The sequence below is a fragment of the Amphiprion ocellaris genome, chromosome 3, assembly GCF_022539595.1.
Source record: "Amphiprion ocellaris isolate individual 3 ecotype Okinawa chromosome 3, ASM2253959v1, whole genome shotgun sequence".
Taxonomy (NCBI): domain Eukaryota; kingdom Metazoa; phylum Chordata; class Actinopteri; family Pomacentridae; genus Amphiprion; species Amphiprion ocellaris.
Window position 1 is genome coordinate 34,693,227 of NC_072768.1, and position 23,572 is coordinate 34,716,798.

The 23,572-nt window shown below is 38.1% G+C and overlaps 1 protein-coding gene across 1 annotated transcript in view; it reads right to left on the minus strand.

The window, feature by feature from the left end:
* The window catches only part of nrn1la (neuritin 1-like a), a 130,999-nt gene that overhangs the window by 14,394 nt on the left and 93,033 nt on the right, over positions 1–23,572 (minus strand). Inside the window, exon 2 of the mRNA XM_055007372.1 lies at positions 21,708–21,858. Coding sequence (XP_054863347.1) covers positions 21,708–21,858 — 151 coding nt within the window. The remainder of the gene's footprint in view (positions 1–21,707; positions 21,859–23,572) is intronic.

A 23,572-nucleotide genomic window follows, 5' to 3' on the forward strand; every position in this document is an offset into this window, starting at 1 on the left:
CAGTTACATCAAATAGAGTCTCACCACACAGATAAATATAATAAGCTAAACTTCACTAACATGGTAAAAGTAATTTAATACATCACAAGGAGTTTTTTTCAATTTATTTATTTTCTTCACATTAAATTTTGTTCATTTGCTGCCCACAGAGAATGAAAAATACATAGCTGGCTAGGAGTTAGCCATTGACTAACTGCTAGCTAGTGTTAGCAGACAGAAATACTAGCTCAGTAGATACACCTGTGATGTTTCTTTTTCTTTTTCTGACTGTAAAGCTCGGCTGTGCTTGTTACTTGAGAAATGCTTGTAAAAATGTATCCTATATGGGTTACTTCTTTTAGAGAACAGCGCTGCTAACACCATGCTTCTGAAAAATGGCGCTAAGCTAGCAACATTGCCATTTGTATTGACGCTACAGCTCAACACTGCATATATCACCTACTACGCTTCATTTATTTCTTATATTAGCATTACAATAAGGCAGTTAGTACCTTCATAAGAAGAATGAATAAATAATTGAAACATATGGGTACTGGTGAGGTTATTTTAGCCCTTTGAGGCACACTTTTTATCCAAATTCTCATTCCATCTTCTCAGCTGTACTGTTCTCCAAGTATTTATTGCAGCGAGAGGTAGCGCAAATCACACTAAACCACATGAATTAACCTTTCCAACAATGCTAGCTGTCTATCTGTGTGACGAAAAGTCGTTGATCAATTAGTGTTGAATTTAATTAAAATTAAATCACAGTTACAACCTACATACAGCTGCAACCATGTCCACACGCATTATTCTGGATGAAATTACTAAACAAAGTGCACGTTTGTGTTAATATCTGGACATGTTAACGTCTATGCAATCATATTTTAATATCACACTACAAGAAAGAGTGGAACCGGAGCTTTGTAATCAAGCTTGTTATGTAGTTATGAAATATAAAGGTTAAGAGAGATGAAACTTCTGCAAATCAAGTCAAATTTTTTCACCCATTTCATAAAATCCTTACTGCATCAAAAATAAGTAGAAGAATTTACCATTTCTGATGATACTAGTTGTTTCTCTGAGCACCAAATATTAATTCACCTGGTTTTCCACCTTTACAAGTACTTTAATGCATGTATTTTCAATTCTGTTAGTCACTAAAATCATACTTTTCCAGTTTCCAAGTCATATAGAATCCAAACATTATGGTTCCTGATCTTATCGATTTCCACACAATCTCCCTGCTACACAATTATGAAAAAATATCTCTGTTTCCCAGCATTTAATGGTGAGATACATGTAAAAACGCAATAATTTCACAATACTAAATGCTTTTTTCCCTCTGTATAAAGGCTTATTCATAAAATCTGAAAGCCCCATTGTGTCAAATGATGGAAGATCTTGAAAAAAAGATACAGCATGTATGACTGGTCCTCAAAATGAATAAGGATAAGAGCCTTTAAATAGTGGTAGTGGTAGTTACTCTGAACTGGAATAAAACCAAACCTTCAAACAAAGTATCGTGAAGCTTCCTGAGTGTGACACATTTACCATGAAGCAGCTTTGAAGTGACACCGGAATAAAACACGCTCGTCCTTCATTGTGATCTTTAATATCCGAACAAACGGCTCAACACGGAGGTAAGAATCTCGTTGATTTCTATATTTCTCCTGTCCATGGCTGACGTATTAAAAGGTACGAATAAAAAAAAAGTAATAATAAAAACCTGTCACAGCCTCTCTCCCAGCGTGAACTGAACGGGGAAAAAAAGAATTCAGCTATTTTTGGAGAAGGAGTTTGACAAAAGCTTTCATATTACAACCAACACACTCGAGCTGCGCCGGCCTTCATCGGAGGTAACCGCGTCGATGTGCTTCAAGAATCCCGCCTTCGAATTCTTTATATTTTGATTTATATTTTGCAGCTGCGGTATTTGCGAGCAGCCAAGGCCTTCACACATCTACAGTCACGCTTTTTAAAAAAAAAACAAAAAAAAAAAAACAGTTTTTCTTACTTATAAGCCACTTGAAGTCTAAATCTGCACGATAACCGGCGAGATATTGTCGAACTTGGGAATATTACGGCCCCTTTTGTTTTGGTTTTCGATGCTAACTGCTGCATCCCGAATGAGGCGCGGAGCTGAAAGCGACTTTTAAACCGAAGCAGGAACAGGAACAGAGGAAACGAGATGTGACGGAAGCATCTAAATCCGTGGAGAATTGGAATATAAAAGAAAATAGAAAGGCTGCAGTGAAAAGAAAACCAAGTGAAAGAAAAAGCTCAACCTTGTGCGAGAGTTTTTCTGATAACACCTGTTTCAGCGAGCGGCAGACTCCCGCTTTTGTTTGTGTGGCCGTAACCAAGGAAACAAATGCTGCATTTTTACCTTGCTCCTATTCTTTTCTCATACACCTCACAAATACTTCAGCTGAATGAGGAGTTTTCTCATCGTTCTGCATCCTCAAGGCTCTCAGTTCTTCATGATTTCTATCGTGTCCTTTTATAGCTTTTTAAAATCCTTTAGTTGGTGTATAGGCTGATTTTATACCCCACATTTCATCCTTCAGAGCACAAACTTGCTCTTTCATCCTCAACGATATTATAGTGTGACTGATTATTGTTGCCTCATGGTTAATTAACATAATAAAAATGTGTTTCTATGCACACAGGATTTTTTTTTTGGTTGTTTTGTCGTTAAAAGAGCTCATTCAGCCACATTAGAATGGACACAATAAGGGGTGACTCTGATTGGTCGACCCCGGCCGACCTTCATAATTAAAGCTCTCCAGAACAAACCTCGCTAGATTTGAATACGCTTTGATGTTTGGTGTACAGGCTCTCACCTCATCAAAGAAAGCCATAAATTACTGTAAAAAATGCAGCTTTGTTCTTATGGTAGTGCAACGTTTTGTCTTTCTTTTCAAACTATGGTTCAGTCCTTTAAAATCTAATCAAAAATGAGTGTTAACAGCAAACTACTGTAAAAACTGTAGTGTGGAATTGAACAAAATACATATTTACTGACATTTTTTCTTTTACATTAAGCTTAATTATGTTTCCTTGATTTCAAAAATATAAGTATTTTCGATTTATGTATTTGATTTATAATGCAACGGTGTCATAAAGGCAAAAAGTTAAAAAGAAAACACAGAAAATGAAAAAACATAACAAAAACTGGACCTAAAATAAAGTCTGAAAACGAGTATAACAAAGTTTAACTTATTAACTTGTCCGTACATCTCATATCTTACTGTATTCAACAGGATACAATTTAAATAAATGGTTCCTTTGAATACAGCTGTGGACAAAAGTTTCCATTCACTATAAAGACCAATCATGAGTTTCCAATGACTCCTATAACCCTTTATTTCTATGATGGAATGACTGAAAAACGTGTTTTTGCCTCACACAAAAAAAAATTAATGTATTTTAGTTATTTCATAGATTTATTATAGATTTTCTGGAAATATGACAAATTTCATTGTACTTCTGCACAATGACAGTAAAGTCTCTTTATCTTTAAATCTACTGGATCAAAAATATACATACAGCAACTTGAATTATCAGTTTTGGTAAGTTAGAAAGCTGTGTTAATCATATATTCCTATCTTCTAGTAACTTATCACAACTGACTACAGCTGCTCACTCCTCTGAGTCAATTTAATTGGGGACCATTTGGTACATTCAAAAAATAGCTTTAAGGCCAAAATAACCAGCAATCTTTTTAGAGAAAAGAAGGCCTTTAACCCCAAGTACACCAAATCTACCGTCAAGCATGGTGGTGGCAGTATTATGCTCTGGAGCTGGGCCCAAGGGTCCATTTAATAAACTCATTAGACTCAGCATCAAACACTACAGTGGCGAAGTCTAAGGTGTTCATTAAAGATCTGAAAAAGCAAATTGTTTGCTTGAACAGTCACGAAAGTCACTTGAAGCCATTTCAAAGCAGCTTACTGAAAGCATAAAGTTCATGGTACAGTTGTGTCACTGCCATGATCAGGAAGAAATAAACTATCACCTGCTGCTGAGAGTCAACCGGTCAGGATGGTCAATAATCAACCAAGAATCTCCAAAAAGCAGATCTTCAATGAATTAGAAGCTGCTGGAACACAGCTGTCAGTGTCCACAGTGTTTTACATCAACATGAGCTGAGAGGTTCCATGAAGAAGGAAGTTCTAGAAACAGAACCTTAAAGCTCCACTGAAGTTTGCTGCTGATCACATGGACAAAGAAAACACCTTCTGGAGGAAAGTTCTGTGGTCACATGGAACAAAAAATATCTACTTTTTGGCCCCAATGACCAGAGTTTCTTGTTCTGGAGTTTCTAAAAGAAAAAGGCATAAAAGTAGAAGGTTTGAAGTAAACAGGAAACAGTAAGATATGAGATGTACATGGTATTACTAATACAAGGTCGGCCACTAGGAGTGATTGTCCTTTGCACAGAATCACTTTTCTGTTAAAGGTTGAACAAACTAAATACTTTACATATAGCTGTCAGAGAAAACTCAACCTTTTTCAGTTTTAATAGACAGCACAAGGCATGGCTGATTAACAAACTTATGAACACTGTGAAAATCAGGCACTTTAACTATAAGCACTTTATGACAAGCTCTGCCTAGAAAGCACTTTACTAAAATAATAAAACTGTAAGGTAGGTTTAATCCAGCCAGAATTAAGTCATCATCATTGTCTTCGCTGTACTATATTGTTTTTATACATCTGTAACCTTGAATTTTTTTATCTTTTACGTTTGAGACAACAGATGGAAATTAGCCTTGTGCTAAATCCGGCTTATTTACTGCAACCTTGTGTAAATTTATGAGATTGTACATTCATTAATATGCACTGTCCCGCCCAAATAAATAAAGAAATGAAATGAAATACAGATATGTAGCATGTAGGACTCAATAAGTTAAACTTCATCCTACTTGTTTTCAGATATTGTTCTAGGTTTTGGATTTGGATTGGTTGTTGTGTTTTGTATTGTGTATTTATTTTCTTTTTTTTTGCCTTTATGATGCTGTGGCATGTCTAAAATAAATTAAATGGAATGGAAATATGCTTGGAGGAGAGAATGTGAGCCCTTTAAAACCAAGAACACCAAACCAACTGTCAAGCATGGTGGTGGCAGTATCATGCTCTGGGGCTGTTTTGCTGCCGGTAAACTGCTGCTTTTCGCAAAGCTATGGAATAATGAAGAAAGAGGATTACCTCAACATTCTTCAGGAAATCTTAAAATCATCAATTAGAAGGTTGGATCTTGGACACAGTTGGGTGTTTCAATAAAACAGTGGCCCCAAACACACATCAAAGGTGGTTAAAAATGTTTAAATTGGGCTAAAATTAAGGTTTTAAACTGGTTTCCCTAAAATACTGTCTTAAACCACATCGCGGCTGGAGCTTTGAAATGTCTTTATTTCAATATCTTTGCAAGATAAACAGGGAAGAAAATCAAATACATCTACAAATGGTACTTCATACTCTCACTGGATTCATGACACAGTTTTCAATAAATCTAATTGTTGCTTTTAAACCTACAACTTGCCAAACCGATTTATGATTAAAGTTTCCACATTAAACAGTCGGCATCTGGGCTGAGTGAAGCTTTTAAATGGCACTGACATACTTCTGAATCAAACTGCACATTGTTTGAAAGCACAAAGTGTCACGATTCCAACTTTGCAAAGTATTTTCAGATACCAAGGCCACAGCAACAAGTGCAAGAAAGAAAATGTTTCCAAGATTTTTCATTTTCAGTAAAAAGAAGGTGAATGTTCAGGGCTTTTTTTGTCCCAGACTCAAATCTTTGTGATGGATGCTGGACAAAAATGTTTCTGAACTTTCAATAATGTACTAAAAACTCTCTGGACATGAAGACAAAAGATAAGAGGAATAATTTTTTTCAGCTCCTGTGGATGCTTTCATGTCTAATCTATCCAGACAAGGCCACAGTGCCTCTAAAACAATGTCCAAAAGAAAGATTCTACAATCTACTGAATTATCTAAATTGCCTTTGCATTTATACTTTCTCCAAGGATGAAATCTGGAGGCGTCTGGGTGATTACGGCTTTATGTATTTAGCTTCAAGGTTCAAATTAGAGTAAATTCGGTTTAGAAATAGAGGGAAGAGCCGGACTGTGCAGCAGGTTTCCTAAAATCCACTGTCATCAATGGTAGAGGGTAAAGTCAATCCATTGATGAAATTTCATATATTCAGAAATGTCACAAATCACAATTAGATTATTACTGAAAGCGACTAAACGAAAAGGTTAATTTCGAGCATGGTCCACACAGTGTGAATGAAAAAAACAAATTCAGAAGGAAGAATCAGGAACTAAGGCTAGAAAGTTATCAAATGCATCACTGCCTGTGTTCATTTTGACTGTTGAAGTAATTTTCCACCTTGTTACTGTTTCAGTATTTGCTAAAACATTGATCCAATAGCTGATTTAGGTCACATTTTTATTATAAGAAAACTGAAAAGCAAGTCTTTATCACAATGGAGTGGATTCAGTTGAATCTTCTCGTAATAAAATGTACCTGCCTTGTTTGGCACAATATTTTGGATGTAATTTTAGGCTGTGATTTTATGTGCTATTACATGTATTTTAACAAAACAGGAAAAAGCTGCAAAATAAGAACGAAAATTACATGTAGATCATTTTTCATGTCGAGTAGCTTATAGTATTATTTTTCTTTCAAATAACACAAAAACATGATTTTATTTTACTTATTTATTGTTGTTGATATTAAAAAACATTGTAAAAGAAAACTGGATATATATATATATATATATATATATATATATATATATATATATATATATATATATATATATAAAAAATATATATATATATATATATATATATATTTTTTTTTTTTTTTAAACAGATTTTCGGTTTTGTCAAATTATAGACGAAAACAAATAAAATCATAGAAAAAAAACAACAGGCCAGAACTGTAAGTAGTTTCCACATTAAAAATTGTATTTTTTAAAATAGTAATCTGAAAAATTTTCAGTTCTTAGTATACATATTTTTGTGATTTTTTTTTTTTACTAATTTAAATACAGCAAAACAGTGTAATTCTACAATCAAATGTTGTAAAAAAGCATCACTGTAACTATGACAACAAATGACTACTTCAGCTGTTTTTCAGCTTTTCTTGTTTATTTGTATGTTTTCCATTTTTGTTTTAACAGTTTGTGTACCTTGATAAATAAGCCTTTTTGGATGGTCTTTATTAATCAGTAATTGTAGATATTAGCAGAACTTAAACATTTTATCGTAACGAAGTTTTCAGCTATGCTATCTAACCATCAATAAACTCTCTATAGTGAAGTGACGGCTGTTTTTTACCTCACCTGAGCCTCCACCTGTTCTTTTTAAAGCCTCGGCTAAAGGTTACTGTTTAATTCCATCAAGCATAATTTCTTGCTATGTTTAGCCCCAAATATTTCCTTCTTCACCTCGGCTCCTCTGGATCTACGGCGAATGATTGCGGCTGCATAATGCCTATTGTGAAAACTGGGAATAAAAGCAGCGCCACACTCCTGGGAGATCTCCGTCAATGGAGCAGCCTTGGCCTAGATGCAAATCATAGCCTCCTATTCAGACTCGGCCGCGTGCACGAGCGTGTGCCCGGCATGAGCGTGCACGTTGCGAGCGTGCGCGTGGATCTTCAGAGGCGGGGGGGGGGGGCTACCTCCTCATTAGGTGGCTCTGATAGAAGTGCTAAAACCATGTTCCTGAGTGGAGGGATGGAAGGAGGTGAAAGAGGGAGGTAGAACAAAGAAGAAGAAGAAGTGAGGCAGGAAGCTGGAAGTGGTAATGTGGACACGAGGATTCTGTGTTTGTGTGCGAGCTCCTGTGTGGCAGCATTAGGCTACACTCACAGTGAGGCGGCTGGGTGGCAGGATTAGTAGTTTAATTGGTACCTCAAGGAATAGAGGAGACTTAACAACAGTGGAGTGGTAGCAGGGCTGGGCTGCAGGGCCGCGGTGACACACTATTACGCAAGTTGTTATTCTACTTGTGAAGAAACTCGCTCCAATCTTTCCTTTCATAATCGCCGCTAAACCCAAATTTGTGGAAAGCACGAACGATGATTTTAAACAAACGCACATCAGCGCGGACGTCATTCGCTGCTAAAAAACGATGCTCAGAAATAAAAAATGAAGGAGGGAAGAAAATGTGAAAGAGCCGAACGGAGGCACAAAGGGAGGAAAGAATGCAGAAAGGTATGAATCACCGCTAAGAGTCTAAATCCATGCCAGCTGCTAGGAGAAGCTGTACTCAAGGTGCCGCGGTGCTTCATCAGAGCTGCCCGTCAGGTGGCTGAATAGCTCCGGAAAAAGCTCTTTTCTCCGCCACCTTCCGAACTGAGGTCTTCATCCGGCCATTTCACTAACTTTCCTAAAACGACAATTTGACGTTCGAGGCCACTTTGGCGCCGTGATTGGGCGGCTGTGAGGAGGTCAGAAAGTCTGATACACGAGCTGCATCCAGGACCGTTACCTGTTTTCACGATATTTTAACAGTAATGTGCAGTAAATCCACAGTTCAGTTCTCAGCAAGGCAAAATATTCGCTGCATTTCTCTACACTGTAACATCAAAAAAGGAAAAAGAGCCTCAAAAATATTTCTGTAAACAATACTGCACCACTATGATTGCTGTTCATACTAGGGATAGACCGATTATCATGGTTGATATTTGGCATTTTTCCAGTTATCAGTATGTATATTGACCCATCCATCCATTATTTATACACCGCTTAATCCTCATTAGGGTCACGGAGGGGCTGGAGTCTATCCCAGCTGGCTTAGGGTAAAGGTAGGGGTTGACAGGTCACCAGTCTATCCCAGGGCTACATATAGAGACAAACAATCACACTCACATTCACACCAACAGACAATTTAGAGTTACCAGTCAACTTCAGCATGTGTTTGGACTGTCGGAGGAAGTCGTAGAACCTGGAGAAAACCCACACATGCACAGAGAGAACATGCAAACTCCATGCAGAAAGATCCCGGGAAGGCCGGGACGTGAACCAGGGATCTTCTAGCTGCAAGGTGAAAGTGGTAACCACCAAGTCACTGTGAATATTGACTCGTTATTGATAAATTAAACGCTCTACTTCAGATCTCTCGCCGTCTGTCGTCACTGTGGTCTCACAAATGTCTCTCAAGCAGCAAGAACTGAACAAGAAACACAAAGCAGGAAATTAGCTTCTCTCAGAGTGGCTAAGGCTATGCTAACAGCTAGCAGCTAAATTAGAAGGCTGCCACAGATTAGCCTGAAACAGAATCTGGGAAACAGAAATTAATAATGATTTAAAATCTGGACTTCAGTGGAAAATAAAAGTGATAAAACAGAAAAATTAAGAAAATACAGAAGAACTGCAGAAGACAAACTGATCAAGTTGAGAGAGTCCTAATGTAATCTCTCCTATTTTACATATTCAGTTATAGTCACCCTTATTAATGAAGAATAGTTATGAATGACATGCTGTTAAAGCATTATATTTAAGGTATATTGGCTCCAAATATCAGCATCAGCCCTTAAAAAAGACCAGAAAAAACTCCATTCTGATCAATCCCTAGTTCGTACGAGTTATAGAGACTTTTGCCCTCCAACACATTATAACCACTGACTGTATAAAAAATGGACGAACCTGCTGTGACATTACCTATAGGTTTACTGAACAGTGCTTTCTAAGTTCAGTGCACTCTTGAAGCCATTATGGTGGCCTGAACCTCTTAACTTCTGGTTAATCCAAAACAAACCCCCAAAGAAGTGGAGTTGAGGCAGCCATAAAAACATCTTTGGGCCATAGACTGTCATATGATGGCAGCCAGCTGTCACTTGAAGTGATCACACCTTTAATTTGCATAACTTTAAGCCTTAATACAATTTAAATGGATGAGTTAGATTCACCCCCTGTACAGCTATCTTCAAAGGGGAAACTAGCTCTAGAGACTAAAACATTTGATATACCAGGTTGTAAACATGTATTTTAGCCTTGGGTATCCATGAGGATTAATGTCGGCCTCAAGTGGTCATTTGAGGAACTACAGTTTTCACCACTTGTGGGTTCATTTTTGGATGTTGCTGCTTGATCATAAACCAATTCTTAGGCTCTGAGGCTCTTTGAGTAAAATGATAAAGTCAGCATGCTCACAAAGTCAGTGACGAATGTCCAACAACATTCTAGTAACTATTAGAAGTTTGTGATAAGTGGTAGAGTAGCGCTAAATTTCTATTAACCTCATGTTTAGCAGATAAAATCTTGACATTTCCCATCGTATATTGGTGTAATAGCATCCTAACATTTGCTAATTAGCGTTAAACACAAAGTACGACTCTTGCTAATGGATATGTTATTAGATCAAAGGGCTAGTTCTTGGTTTTGCATCTATATGGGCTCATGTGATGTAACATTCGTCTTCTGCCCGTGTTCACAAGGGTCCATGTGGATAGAATTGAAAATTGAAGCCAAAAAGCAAACACCCTGCAAAAGTAAAAAGGATGCCCGTCTTGTTAAAGTATTTTTAGTTGAGTCTCGCCACTTAGAAGCCATCTTGGCAGCACAAAGGCAGTTATTCTGGGCTAACAAGAGTGGGCTGCCATCTTAGTGAATGGGGAGAGAGCCAGAACTTTAATTTCAATGGTTACAAAAACATAAAAACTGCACATATAGAATCATAGAAGTCAAACCTGACCAAAAGTCAAAAAGTTTGACGACTTTTCTCCAAAATAAGGTTTAAAAGGGGTTTCTCCATGCAGGTTGTACTATATATTTTATATGTACAGCACCAGCATGATTTGCTTGATATTTCCTAGTTTGGTTGTCACAAAACAGATGATTCTCTTTTTAAGGAGGAACGGCAGGACATATGTCATACAACCGCCTTCTTTGGTGAATTTTCTCATAGATTTCTACAGATTTCTCATGTTTACGTTGCTATTCTACCCATTGTAACGCCTCTGATTTAATTTTGCACATGCATTTCATGATATTTCTGGAGTATTTCACAACTTTGATCTTGTTAAACTGTTTCACACTCCATTTTGTTATTTCAATCCCAAAGGCAAAGCAGCTTTTTCTGGAGATGGCCATCATGTTTTCTCGTATGGAACATGTCCGTGTAAAACCCTGGTTGCAAATATCCGCAAAAACCACAAATAGGCAATTATCTATGAATGAAAGTACTGGACAGACCACAGCTGTGACCTGAAGATAATAACAATTGACCTAAAGGAGATGTAGGAAGATAGCTGAGTTTCCACAATACATTTTATGTGCACTAAAAATATACTCCAGTTTTGCAAGAGTTTAAGCATGAGGTGGTGTTTGGCTTTTCAGAAAAAAAATTAATAAGCTTCATTGGGAACGAATACACTTTTTAAAAAAAAAAAACGTTCTGACATGATCAGCTGTTTTCACTTCTTTCATTGCTTTGGCCTCAACATGGACAACACCAGCTGACAAGAAAGACTAATTGTGATTGAAAACAATTCCTGAAGACTTTATTGTTTTTCTCTCACACATGACCAAAGTTTTGCTCATTTCTGGCAAACGGTTTTGTTTGTGTCTTTTTCTAATCTGTTTATTATAGTCACATAGCCTCTAGAGCGCAATCTAGTTTAATCACTCCAAAGCAATGCAGAAAAGCAAAGCATTTCCCTTTTTAAAAAAAAAATGTTTTGTCTGCGGTGAACTCCATGGAAATCCATTTCAGTTCTATCTAAACTCAAGAACTTCAATCTCGTGGTAGCAGCAAGGGAATTAGGATGCATCCCCTGGCAGCATGGACGTCATTTTGAGCTCTAGTCCAGCCAATAGCACATTTCATGGTTCAATGTAAATTTCACCGTGGTAAAAAAAGGAAACCTTAAAAAGGACTGTCTGTGAAAATGCTTGTGTCCATCTATCGAATAGCTGCTTAGTTATTTCAGATTGGATCATAGCGGTGGATGGTCCCCAAAGCAATGCCGAAATGCATATCAAAAGGTGGAAAGAAAGCAAGAAGGGAGAGTTCAACCACAAACTGCAGTAAAAATTGAGCAAGAACATCAATGTGGTGACTGATACTGCAACAAGAGGCTCCCACAAACACACATCATTACAGGATATATTCAGAATAACTCCATTAGGTTTTCCTCAAGGACTTTAATGCCACACTTCGCACAGAGGAGCTCAATGAAAGTGCGTCTTGAACAAAAGAAAAATCCTCCCCGGAGTCAGTTTCTCTGAGTCACACATAGCGAGCTGAGCAACAACACATCCCTGTGAACTGTATAAGCTGTATTACATGCAGCATGTATGCTGTCATGAGTGCTCTTTAGTTTGTAAAAAGCCTCATTCATTATGTAGCGAGAGAGGAGTGCTGGTCACAAATCCTGTTATAGTTCATTAAGTAACTACTTAACCTGTCAGCTCTGCAGGGCTGCAACTATATCACAGTGTAACTCCCACCTCTGTACACATTTCAGCTGACAGAAACAGCGCTCTCACATCACTGATCCTATTCTGAGACCCTTCCCACATTAATATCTCTTTCCCCTGGTTCAGGAGATCTCTGGAAGATGGATGATGGAGGTTCGTATAAATAGAGTGGTGAGCGTAGATGACAGAGAGCAAGAGACGAGTGACGGATGGATACAGGATGTAGAGAAATGAAGTGGCGAGAGATGGAAAAAGAGGGGAAGCGAGATGTTGTGCATGTTTAATCAGCGTCATCAGGCCTCCAAAAAGTGCGAGGCTAAAAAGAGAGCTGCAGAACGAAGAGATGACGGGAGAAGAGGCAGCGCTGTTCATAATTAAAGTCAAAGTGAAACTAAAATTCATTGTTGCTGTGAAATCAGTATAACCTAAGTGTTTGTTTTGATATGCGTGGCCTACTTACTCAGTCAAAACTGTAAAAGAAGAAATTAAAGTTTGATTCACTTTTCTGCATGATAAATATTTGGATTAATGGCAACTTTATTCCTGCAAAATCCGTGCAAATGGGCACTAAAAAAAGTGTACAATATCATCTAACGGACAATTTCCATATTTGGGAGAAATACATTTTTTATACAAGCAAGTTTGTGAATCTGTGTGTCCTCATGAATCACATTCCTTATGTTTCTAATTTATAATTTGGCAATAGTGTAAATCTGTTGTGTTACTTTTACATCTCCTGCATTTCTGTCTGTTCTTTCTGGATTTTTAACCTGTCAAAAGTTATTTTTTCAGGGAAGGGGGAGAGGAACTGAGCTGGTTCAAATCAAGGACAGTGATTTGTCATTGTGGGCTACAAAAAGTCCTCCAAGTCTGAAGACGTGGTTCTTTGTCAGAAACTGCTGGATTGCTGCCTCTGGATTGAGAGGTGAGTTGCTGCGACAAGTGAAGGAGTTAAAGTATCCCCGAATCTTGTTCACAAGTGATGGGAAATTGCAGCGAGAGACGGATGGATAGATTGGTGCAGCATCAGCGGTCATGTACCAGACTGTTGTGGTCAAGAGAGAGCTAAGCAAGTAGGCAAAGTTCTTGATTTAGCAGTCGGTTTTTGTTCCATCCTTCATCTACTGGCGGTCATGAACTCTGGATAGATCCCCAAAATAGTGAAATTGTGTGTTCAAGCAGTCAAATTGAGTTTCCCCCATAGTGTGGCTGGGCACAGTGTTGAAGATAGAGTGACGACATCCAGAGCAAATTCGAGTAGAGTCGCAGCAAACCAGCTGAGCAGGTTCGGGCTTTTGATTAGGATGCCTTCTTGGTGTCTTTCTTTGGAGGGTTTGGGGGCAACTGGGAGGAGACCCTGGTGTAGACCCAAAACTCATCAGGGGGATTACATACCTCATCTAGGAACTTCTTGGATCCCCCTTGACGAACTGGACAGATTCGCTGAGGAGAGGAACGTCTGGAATGACCTGCCACCAGGATCAACCCCAGAGAATCAGAAGATACTGGATGGACTGCAGATGGCTATAAAATAAAATCTGACTTAACTTGACTGGACAAAAGATCCATCCATTCATCGATCCATTTTTTTATTTATCCGGGACCAGGTCATGGCGGCAGCTGGTCATTCCAAATGTCCAACACTTTCCAACTCTGCCTGGGGAATCTGAAGGCATTCCCAGACCAGATGAGATATATAACCCCTTGAACAAGTTCTGGATCCACCCTGGGGTCTTCTCCCAGTTGGAAGTGCCCGGATAAGGAATTTCGCGCAGGACTCATCCTAATCAGATGCCTCTTTCAGTGCAAACACTACCCTGAGCTCCCTCCAGATGTCCAAACTCCTCACCCTGTTTCTAAAGCTGAGCCCAGTCACCCCTATGGAAAAAAACATTTCGGCTACAGGGATGTTTGGATGCATGTTTTGAATAATTTCCTTACCTCATAGCTGGCAGCTTTATTACTCGATAATCGATCAATCAATAACTGTAATAATCCCAGTAGACACAGTTCTATGCCCCGATTGTGGTCACTTAACATGCAGATATTTACAGATGTCCCCTCCTCAAACTGGCATTAAACATTTCCCTACACAGTGACTGAAACATTTACATATTTCTAGACTTTCTGTAGTATGTATTCTGAGCCAGGAGGGGTAAGAGGAAGCTTTGTTTATTCTCTAAAGACTGAAGCTCCTGTGATTTTATCCTGACAACTCGGACAATCTCTTGAGTGTTGACTTTGTCTCCAAACTCGATCTTTCTGTGCTCCAAAAGTAGTCCCTGCTCTCATTGTCCGATGACGAAGGCCTCACCAATGACAAATCCTTCTCCTAGAACGTTTTCCGTGAAGCCTTCCTTAAAGGCACTCAGGACATTCATCGAAACCCCGACACCCAGGGACGCCAGTAGACCCACCTCCAGCTCTTAGAGCCTGTAAAAATAGTCTGAAGTTCTGGACCTTGTCATGTGATTTTGGGTCACAATCAATTAGCCATTGACTTGACAAAGATGAACTAGCACTTTTTTTCACTGAAAACATGAAAGCTTCGACTAGTAGACATTTTGGGTTCCAGGACATATTCTCATAGTTGTATTTTTCCAGCTAAACTCCCACAATGCTCTCTGCTTGCCAACAAGGAGCTAATGGAAGTCAGCTGCTGTATCTTCAGACATCTTATTTACCAGTTTTTCACCATCCTACATTACTTCTTTTGCTGTGTTTTAATGTGCTTCCTTACTGAACACGCTCAAACAATTGGATTGTGTAGCAGGATCATTTTTACTGAGCTTGGAAATCCAGTTGTACTCACTGTGCACGTGCAACCTGGAATAACCTGCAGAACAATCTCAAGCTTGACTCATTTTTATCCTTGGGGCAATTTAGGTTTAAACTTCATCTTATTTCACCTGCGGCTATTCTTGTTGTAGTTTATTCATTTGTTGTTAAAATTGAAACGCTCTAATTATTCTTAAGATTTCTTATTTGTGTGCCGACATCTTTTATTTTCCTCTTAACTTTGTTGTAAATGTGGCCTTTATGCCTCAGTGTATTCTGAATTTACATATAGACTAAATTAATACTTAAATGAACACACATAAGAGTGGCATGACTGCAGAATGTTTTCTTTAAATTCAAACAGCCAGTCAGGTTTGATGAGTGATTTTAACATTACCAACGTTTCTTTGAGACTCATTACATCACACCATGTCTGCTAAAGCTAGCTGCCCCTTATTCTATATAAACTTGGATAAACACAGACTGTGGGAACTGCTGATAAAATAACATGAGCAAAAATTAATGGTGGAGGAAACGTTTTGATCCTTTACTCAAGCAAAAGTACCACCATGCAAAAATATTCCGGCATTTAAAATCCTTTTTATGTATTATCAGCTAAACTTACATTAAATATCTGACACATTATAATGGATTACATTATTAATACTAATGCATCATTGCTGCGTTTTACTGTTGGCACTGCACCACAAGGAGCCACTTTTAACTTCTTTATACTTACTTGAGTCCAGTGGTCCACAACCTAGAGGGTAAATCTGAGGGATGATTAATGAGACGATTAATAAGAGAGGAAAAGAAGAAATGACGACTCATTTTTTTTACACTTTTTTGCTATTCTTGGCATTTTTTTGTGCCAAAATGGGAGTTTCACTCCTTTACACATCAAAAAAGTTGTTTAACTGAAGCCATGTAAGACATTTAGAAGGGAAATGGCAGCAAGTTTCAAGCTACAAAGGTTGGAAACACTGGTTTAATCTTTAACAGCATGCTGTATTTATAAACCCAAGCTTATGAAAGACTAGTACAAAGTAGCATGAAATGAAAATATTCAGGTGTGAAGTACCTCAAAATTGTAGCTGAGTAAAAATGTTTTACAAAAACCAAATATTTGCAGCAGATTTGTGAGTGATTTGCAGCAAAGACATTATTTTGCCAAGAAAAACGTCACAAGTTTGCCAATGTTTCCCACTAGTGAAAATAGCCAACAACATCCATCCATCCATTATCTATACACCGCTTAATCCTCACTAGGGTCGCGGGGGGGGGCTGGAGTCTATCCCAGCTGACTCGGGCGAAGGCAGGGGACACCCTAGACAGGTCGCCAGTCTGTCGCAGGGCCACATACAAAGACAAACAAGCACTCACACATTCACACCTACGGGCAATTTAGAATAATCAATTAACCTCAGCATATTTTTGGACTGTGGGAGGAAGCCGGAGTACCCGGAGAAAACCCACGCATGCACAGGGAGAACATGCAAACTCCATGCAGAAAGATCCCGGGAAAGCCGGGACGCGAACCAGGGACCTTCTTGCTGCAAGGCGAAAGTGCTAACCACTACTCCACTGTGCAGCCCTAGCCAACAACATTCTGGTAATAATGAGAAGTTTGCCACTGATGCCAAACATAGTCACCAATGGTTTGCAACCACAGTTTGCCAGCAGTGTTAAACTTCTATTAACTTTCTGAAGGAAGGTTTGACATTAGTGGTAAACTTGCCAAGTTTGCCATTTCTAGCATTTCTGGCACTAGAGGTATATTAGTATGTGTCCACAGGATCAATTACTTGCATCCTATTCATTGTCTATGTGAAACGCCCAGTGTCGCAAGTTGGTTGCATTGCATAAACTTCTGATGAACTTTGAGGAAAACTGATGGCCAAGTTGCAGCGCAAATTTGTATTTTCTATAATTTTTATAATAGTAAGATTAATTTTTTTGGTAATTTCACAGTTGCACAGTGGTTTGCACTGCCTTCTGACCATAGATGTGAAGTGATCATGAGAAGTTGTCTGTATTGAGATGGACTTGCATCTTATCCAGGGCCAAAGTCGCCTTTCACTTGGCATAGAATAATGGATGAAGTTCGCCAAATCCACTGCAGCAAATCCAACTTGCAACAGAAAACATATTTTTGGTACAAATTTGTGGCTACATTACCAAAGACTAATGACAACTCTTAGTCAGAAATCCAGAATTTTTGTAATGGACACTTAGTTAAAGGTAGGAATTGACTTTTCATGGAAATCAGTGCTAATATAAGCAAGCTAGGCTAACTATGTGTCACTATTAGGGAAGAATGTGGTTAGCTTAGCTTGCTGGTTAGCACTTTTTGACTGAAATACAATTCGATGAGTCCTCCCCAAATGTTGAAAAGAAAACTTGTCTTAAATGCGAAATAACTAACTGCTATTGTTAAAACAGAAGGGAAAACCTGTGTATCATATGAACATTGACAGGTTTTATGGAACTGAAACTTTCTCCAGCAACAAACACTCTGCAGAAATTGATTAACTCTCAGAGCACCAACAGCCATTAAATGTCAGTCAGCAGCTGCTGTGGGAACCACCCACTCAGACGCTTCAAGCTTTAAATAGTATTTTTACAAACTGTTTTTCTCCTGCTTAAAACATGAAAATTTACACTTTTGTTTGAGCTCAAGGTGGAGACGCCACACGGACCATCAGTGTCAAATTAACCGTCAAATCAAACAAATAAAACACAGACCAAACTCGTACAAAGTGGTTTTTGCTCCATCACTGTTATCATTCTGTTTGTGTAAATGAAAGACTCAGTATTCCTCTCATACATTCCTCTTCAGTTAAATCGGTCTTTTATTTTATCAGGGAGTATATTCGCAGTCCTGTGGTGCCGACTTTGTCGAAGACACAGCACAAACAGAATTCTCAGTGGAAAATCAAAATTTCATTTGCAACAGTGGAGGAAGAAATTAAAGAAATATAAACAGTTCTGATTTCAGTTTCGTGCAGCAGCGTCTTCAGTATCCTGCTGCTGAAGACACAGAACAGAGTGAATCTAACTGCTGCTCGCTCTGCAGAGGCCTCAGCCATGACTTGCAACAAATTTAAAGTGTTTTCTGTAGTTTTTCCGCATAAAATCACACTACTGCTGCACTTCATATGAGCTTCAACTTTATTTAAGGGTCAAATTAATGTTCATGTGACTCTAACTAAAGCACAAAAAATGACTTATTCTGTGCCGTGACCTGCAAACTGTTGTTTTTGTGTTTTGTGTAAAAACGTTAGCATGCTACGCTACGAACACAGTAAGGATGAATGTCATTATTACTCCGCCAAGGAACGGCAGAGTTATGTGACAATCAGCCTATGTTTGTCTGTCCGTCTGTCTGTCTGTTAGCAACATTACTCAAAAACAGACTAATGGATTTGGATGAAATTTTCAGGGAAGGTCAGAAATGACACAAGGACCAACTGATTAGATTTTGGCAATGATGTGGACGTGTGTTAAAGATTTCTGTATCATTGCGTGATAGCTGTAATTACAACAGCAAGTAAACACAACATCAGCTGCCTGCTGATGATCACATGATTGCAATCCTACTAAAAATCCACCACTGCGGACTTATCAGGACTTATCCATTGGAAATGATACAAGGAACAATTGATTACATTGTGGGGGTGTTTCTGAGTCCCATCAATTCCCACCGCCCACTACATATGTACGTCACGCAGTTCAGTATCCGTACATAACATACACATGTGTAACACACGCATGTGCTCTGCACAAGGTAATTTGGTTTTTGAGTACATCTATATAAAATGGCCACATTCTATTCAAGACGGCCAAAATTTTTTCAAGATTTTATCTGTCGGAAATGATACGACTGAGCAGCCTTGGTGGAGTACTGTGCTCTCTGAGTGCTTTTCTTGTGTTATAGTTGTAGTGAGCATGTTAGCATGCTAATGTTAGCATGTAGCTCAAAGCACTTCTGAGGCTGTGCAGCTTCTAGTTTGGCTGGAGATTTTGAGACTACATCCACTCTAATGCATTTTTACAATAAAAAATTTCCATCCATATGACTGTTTTGGGATAGTTTTTAGACATAATCCCTATCTGTGCTCACAGGCCTAAAATGATAGTCAAACTAGAAACTAGGGGTTACTTGCTCAGTTGTTGAAAATAAAATAAAATGCTTGAATAACAGCTTGCTTCCTGTGCATGTAAGCAGTAGAAGAACAATAGAATGCAGAATTTAACTTCACAAAAGCTGCTCACAGATAACAAGGTCAGAAATGCCTGTGATTCAACATCAGTGTTGAATCAACAGCTGGTAGTCAAGGCTCATGTCTTTGTTTGATTCCAGAAAAGGGTCACGTAACAGAAGAATCCCGGAATGACACAAATCTCCAAACAATAAAATAAAACATAGGTTTCTTTTGCTAGCAAAAATCTCTGTTTCTGGCTGTAGGCACTAAAATGCAACCTCAGAGTTTTAAAACTAAAACTTGGGTCGAGCAGACTTTTCCAAAAAACTACATTTACGGGTACAGAAACACTTGAAGTGTGGATGGCAGGTGTAAACATAGCAAAAGTAATGCATTTTAAAAACGTATTAGTGTGGCTGGTGCCTTGGTCTTATTTCTAGAAAATCCAAATTACAGACGAGGCTTATGAAGATTTAAAGACATGAGATTATCAGGTAGGGATGGTTTTAGCACCTATTGCTACCGACAGCTTAGGGCAAAATATTCTTCATTATTATCAAAGACATCGACACCGTGACGTAGAACTGGTTTGTCGACCATCATTTTAAAACATCAAGTTGGGAATTTAGCCAATAAACCTGAATACAACACACAAAGCGAAATGTTCGCGACCTGTCAATCACAAAGTAGCCACACCCTAAAAAATACCCTGCTTTATCATCAGTTTTACTCTAAATAGGAGCATAATTTTAAAAATGAACATCATGCTGTACTTAAAAAGTCTTGAAACAAGTGATTGAAATCATAAATCTGCTAGGAAAATGTTTATGAAAATAACAAATCAAGTGAAAAGTACATATGTTCTCTCTCCTTTTGTGCTACCAGAAGAGTCGCCCTCTGCTGGCCAGTGAAAATAATGCAACTTTAAGGAACTTTGTTGTTGGTTTCACTTTTAGACTTGGAGGCTACATCCAACTTTTACAGAAAGTCTGTGATTTTAACAGGAAACTTGATGCCAGACTAGATAAAGAAGTGAAATCGACTGGTCTTTCAGTCTGACTACCATGTAATGTGATTACTACGTTTTGCCAGAATCACCGTTTCCTTTGTGATTTTGAGACAACAAAAGATAACAGATCCAAGTGCAAAATGTTTTAAATTTCCCGTTATGTTACGGGTCAAATCAGCCTATTTTAAATTTTTTTTAAAATGTTAAAAGTATTTTTCGGTATGAAAAGTCTTCTGCTTGGCTTAATAAGTGTGATCAACATATAGAATGAAAATGGTTCATTTCACATAATTGCAAAGTCACCCTGAACAGAAGAGGAGTCGTGTTAATTTATCAACTCCATTAAAAAAAATAATTAAATGTAAAATCTAAATTAAAAAAATCTATATTATGTAAAACTACTGTATTTTATATGTAGATCATTCCAATCTACATTAAAAAAGTTGCATTTTTTAATGAAAAATAAGTGAATTATCCTCATTGAACCATGATCTGTGAGAGGTAAAGAACACCACTGCACTAAATATTGATAGAAATGGTTAGTAATGGAGTTAATAATGAGATATAGACAATGTTTATTGGGATTTTTTGGTTTCTGACATTTTTGGATGGTTAAACATGAGCCAGGAACATCACTGCTGTTCCTGAGAAACTAACCTAAAAGCGCACTAGGAATTAATGATTTCTGACAGCAATGCATCAAAATAAACCTCACTTGTGTCCCAGTTTAAAGGGTTTACAATAGTAAATCACTGTAGGTGTGCAGGCTTATGTCAAATATACTTTATTTAGATGTTTACAGTGGAGAATCTAATTTAAGCACCTTTATATCCCCACTACATGCCTGTATTACTCTCTTATAGTGACTGTAAAACTCTCATTCTAACACTCGTGTCTATATTGTTGTAATGTATTTAGAGTTATTTGAGAAAAATACATTTCTAGCTGCAGATGAGGAGGTCATGGCTGAGTTCAGTGAAGGATTACAGAGCCAGGACTTCGATCTGTGGTTTGGTACCGATGTCCGGCCTCGATGTGCCCTATTGATATCAGATAGCAGCCAGACTTTGTGGAATAGTAAAATGCTTATCTAAACTTTCCTTTGCATACTCATTTCCAGCCTAGAGCGTGTTCTCATTTCCCCTGAGGGCTTCTGTCGCTGTTTTCTGAATGCAGTCCTAAAGTAACTGGATAACTGCCCTGCAGGTACGGACACCAAGAGTTGGCTGACTTCCTGTTTATCCAAGACGGTGTTTGTGTTGCACTGTGTGTTTTGGTGAATGACCTGCAGATGGAGTGTATCTCGTGCATGTCCTCGTCCTTGCGGGCGTTGTCTGTCAGACTGTCGCCCAGAGCCATCAAACACTGAGCGAAGCCCTTGTAGATGGAGTGACACCGTCTGGCCGACGCTGCAGCAACGGGGCACGGGCTCAACACTGCAAAACACACAAAAAAACACACACAAAGTCCATAAACACACAGAGAAACTGAAAGTTGAAGTGAATCGAATTGATCTGAACAGAACTATATAGTTTCTCTTGGTTAAAGTCCCTCTCTCACCCCTAAAAACTCATCTTTTAGTATCAAAATGACATATTTAGAAGTTTTCCACAGCAATAATCCCTGTTTTGGCTTTAAAATGATTTAAATGTAACTCTACACTGTTGCTTCACTGCAGCTCGAACACACCAGCTCACCTAGAAGGCTGCTCAAACACTATAAAACTGCACAATGGGGAGTTGTAAGTGTGTTTATGTTTAACCCTTTGAACCTGAAGCAGTTTCTGGACGTTTTTTTGCTCCTGTCATATTTTCATACTCTGTGGGTTAATTTTTCACCTCATCATAAAGTCCAAACAGAACAACCAGGACTAGAAGGAAAGGAAACTTAAAATGTCCTCTGTGCAGAAGGACAAGTTGTACACAAGTTAGAACGCAGAAGGTATATGAAGAAAAAAAATGTTGACTGAAAAAAAACTAGAGTCATGCTTCTAATATCTTTCCATATTTGCCTCCTCTGTGTAAACACTGCCTGCAGTTCAACCTAAAAGTCCCAGAATTGTTGTCACATGACTGTTGGTCACACCTAAGTCACTAATGGCGTCTCAGTTGCACTGGGGAATGTAGAAATTGTAGCTTTGTTTTTTTTTTTTTTTTTTACAGAATCTGGTGCAAAATGTTTTGTTTTTGCTATTATTTTGGCAAAATTTAACATCAAACGTAGAATAAAGTAATTTTAATGAAATATCAAGATTTGAAGTTTAGTTTTGGTCAATTTCCCCAACAAAAACCACATGTTGATCACAGCTGAGTCAGAAACTGTTATTTTTTTAGGCTTGTTTTTTTTTTTTGTTTGTTTGTTTTACAGAATCTTGTGCAAACTGTTAATTTTTGGCATTTTTTAAAGAGACATGAAGTGTTTTTCATGAAATGTCAAGATTATAAGGTCAGATTTGGTTAAGTTTCCTGACAAAATGTGATTTAAAAACTGACAACAAGAAAGTTCAAGGATTGTCGAAAAATCTTAGAATTCTTTGTGTTTTAATAGTTTCTGGATAAATGGTGTGGTGTGGGCTATTTGCTTTTCAAACTTGTGATGGGTTTTGGCTTTCAGAGGTTAAAAAGAAGCCATCTAAAAGCAACTAAATTCTTTATTTTTTCTCTGTAGAATTTGCTTTCTTTCATTCTTCACTTTCAAGCAAAGACTTCTATGAAGGACTTTTTTTGACAGTGCCGTTACTGTGTCGTATAAAGAGTTCAGTATTTCTTCTACCACTGCCAACACCAGCAGTCAGTAGAAGAAAGAAGCTGCAGGAATAAGCCAGTTTTCTCTTCTCCTTTCACTACCTGTTATCATTTTCAAAATCTTCAACAACAACCGCAACCTCCAGGCTAACAATTAACCACAATGAAAACTATTTTGCAGGAACACTGTTGCTGCATCCTGGGCTTAGCTCCACCCATGGTATCGGTTTAAAGAAATACAAACAAGCCAGAGTACTTTTCTCCCCTAAAACAGAATGATAATGAGGTGCAGTCAGACCATTCTATACTGAGGAAGGGTCTAGTTATGCAAGACTAGAAGAAAAAGTGAAAATAAAGTAAGACAGTCTTTGCATTCGGCCCCCAAATCACTAAATCCCTCTGAAAC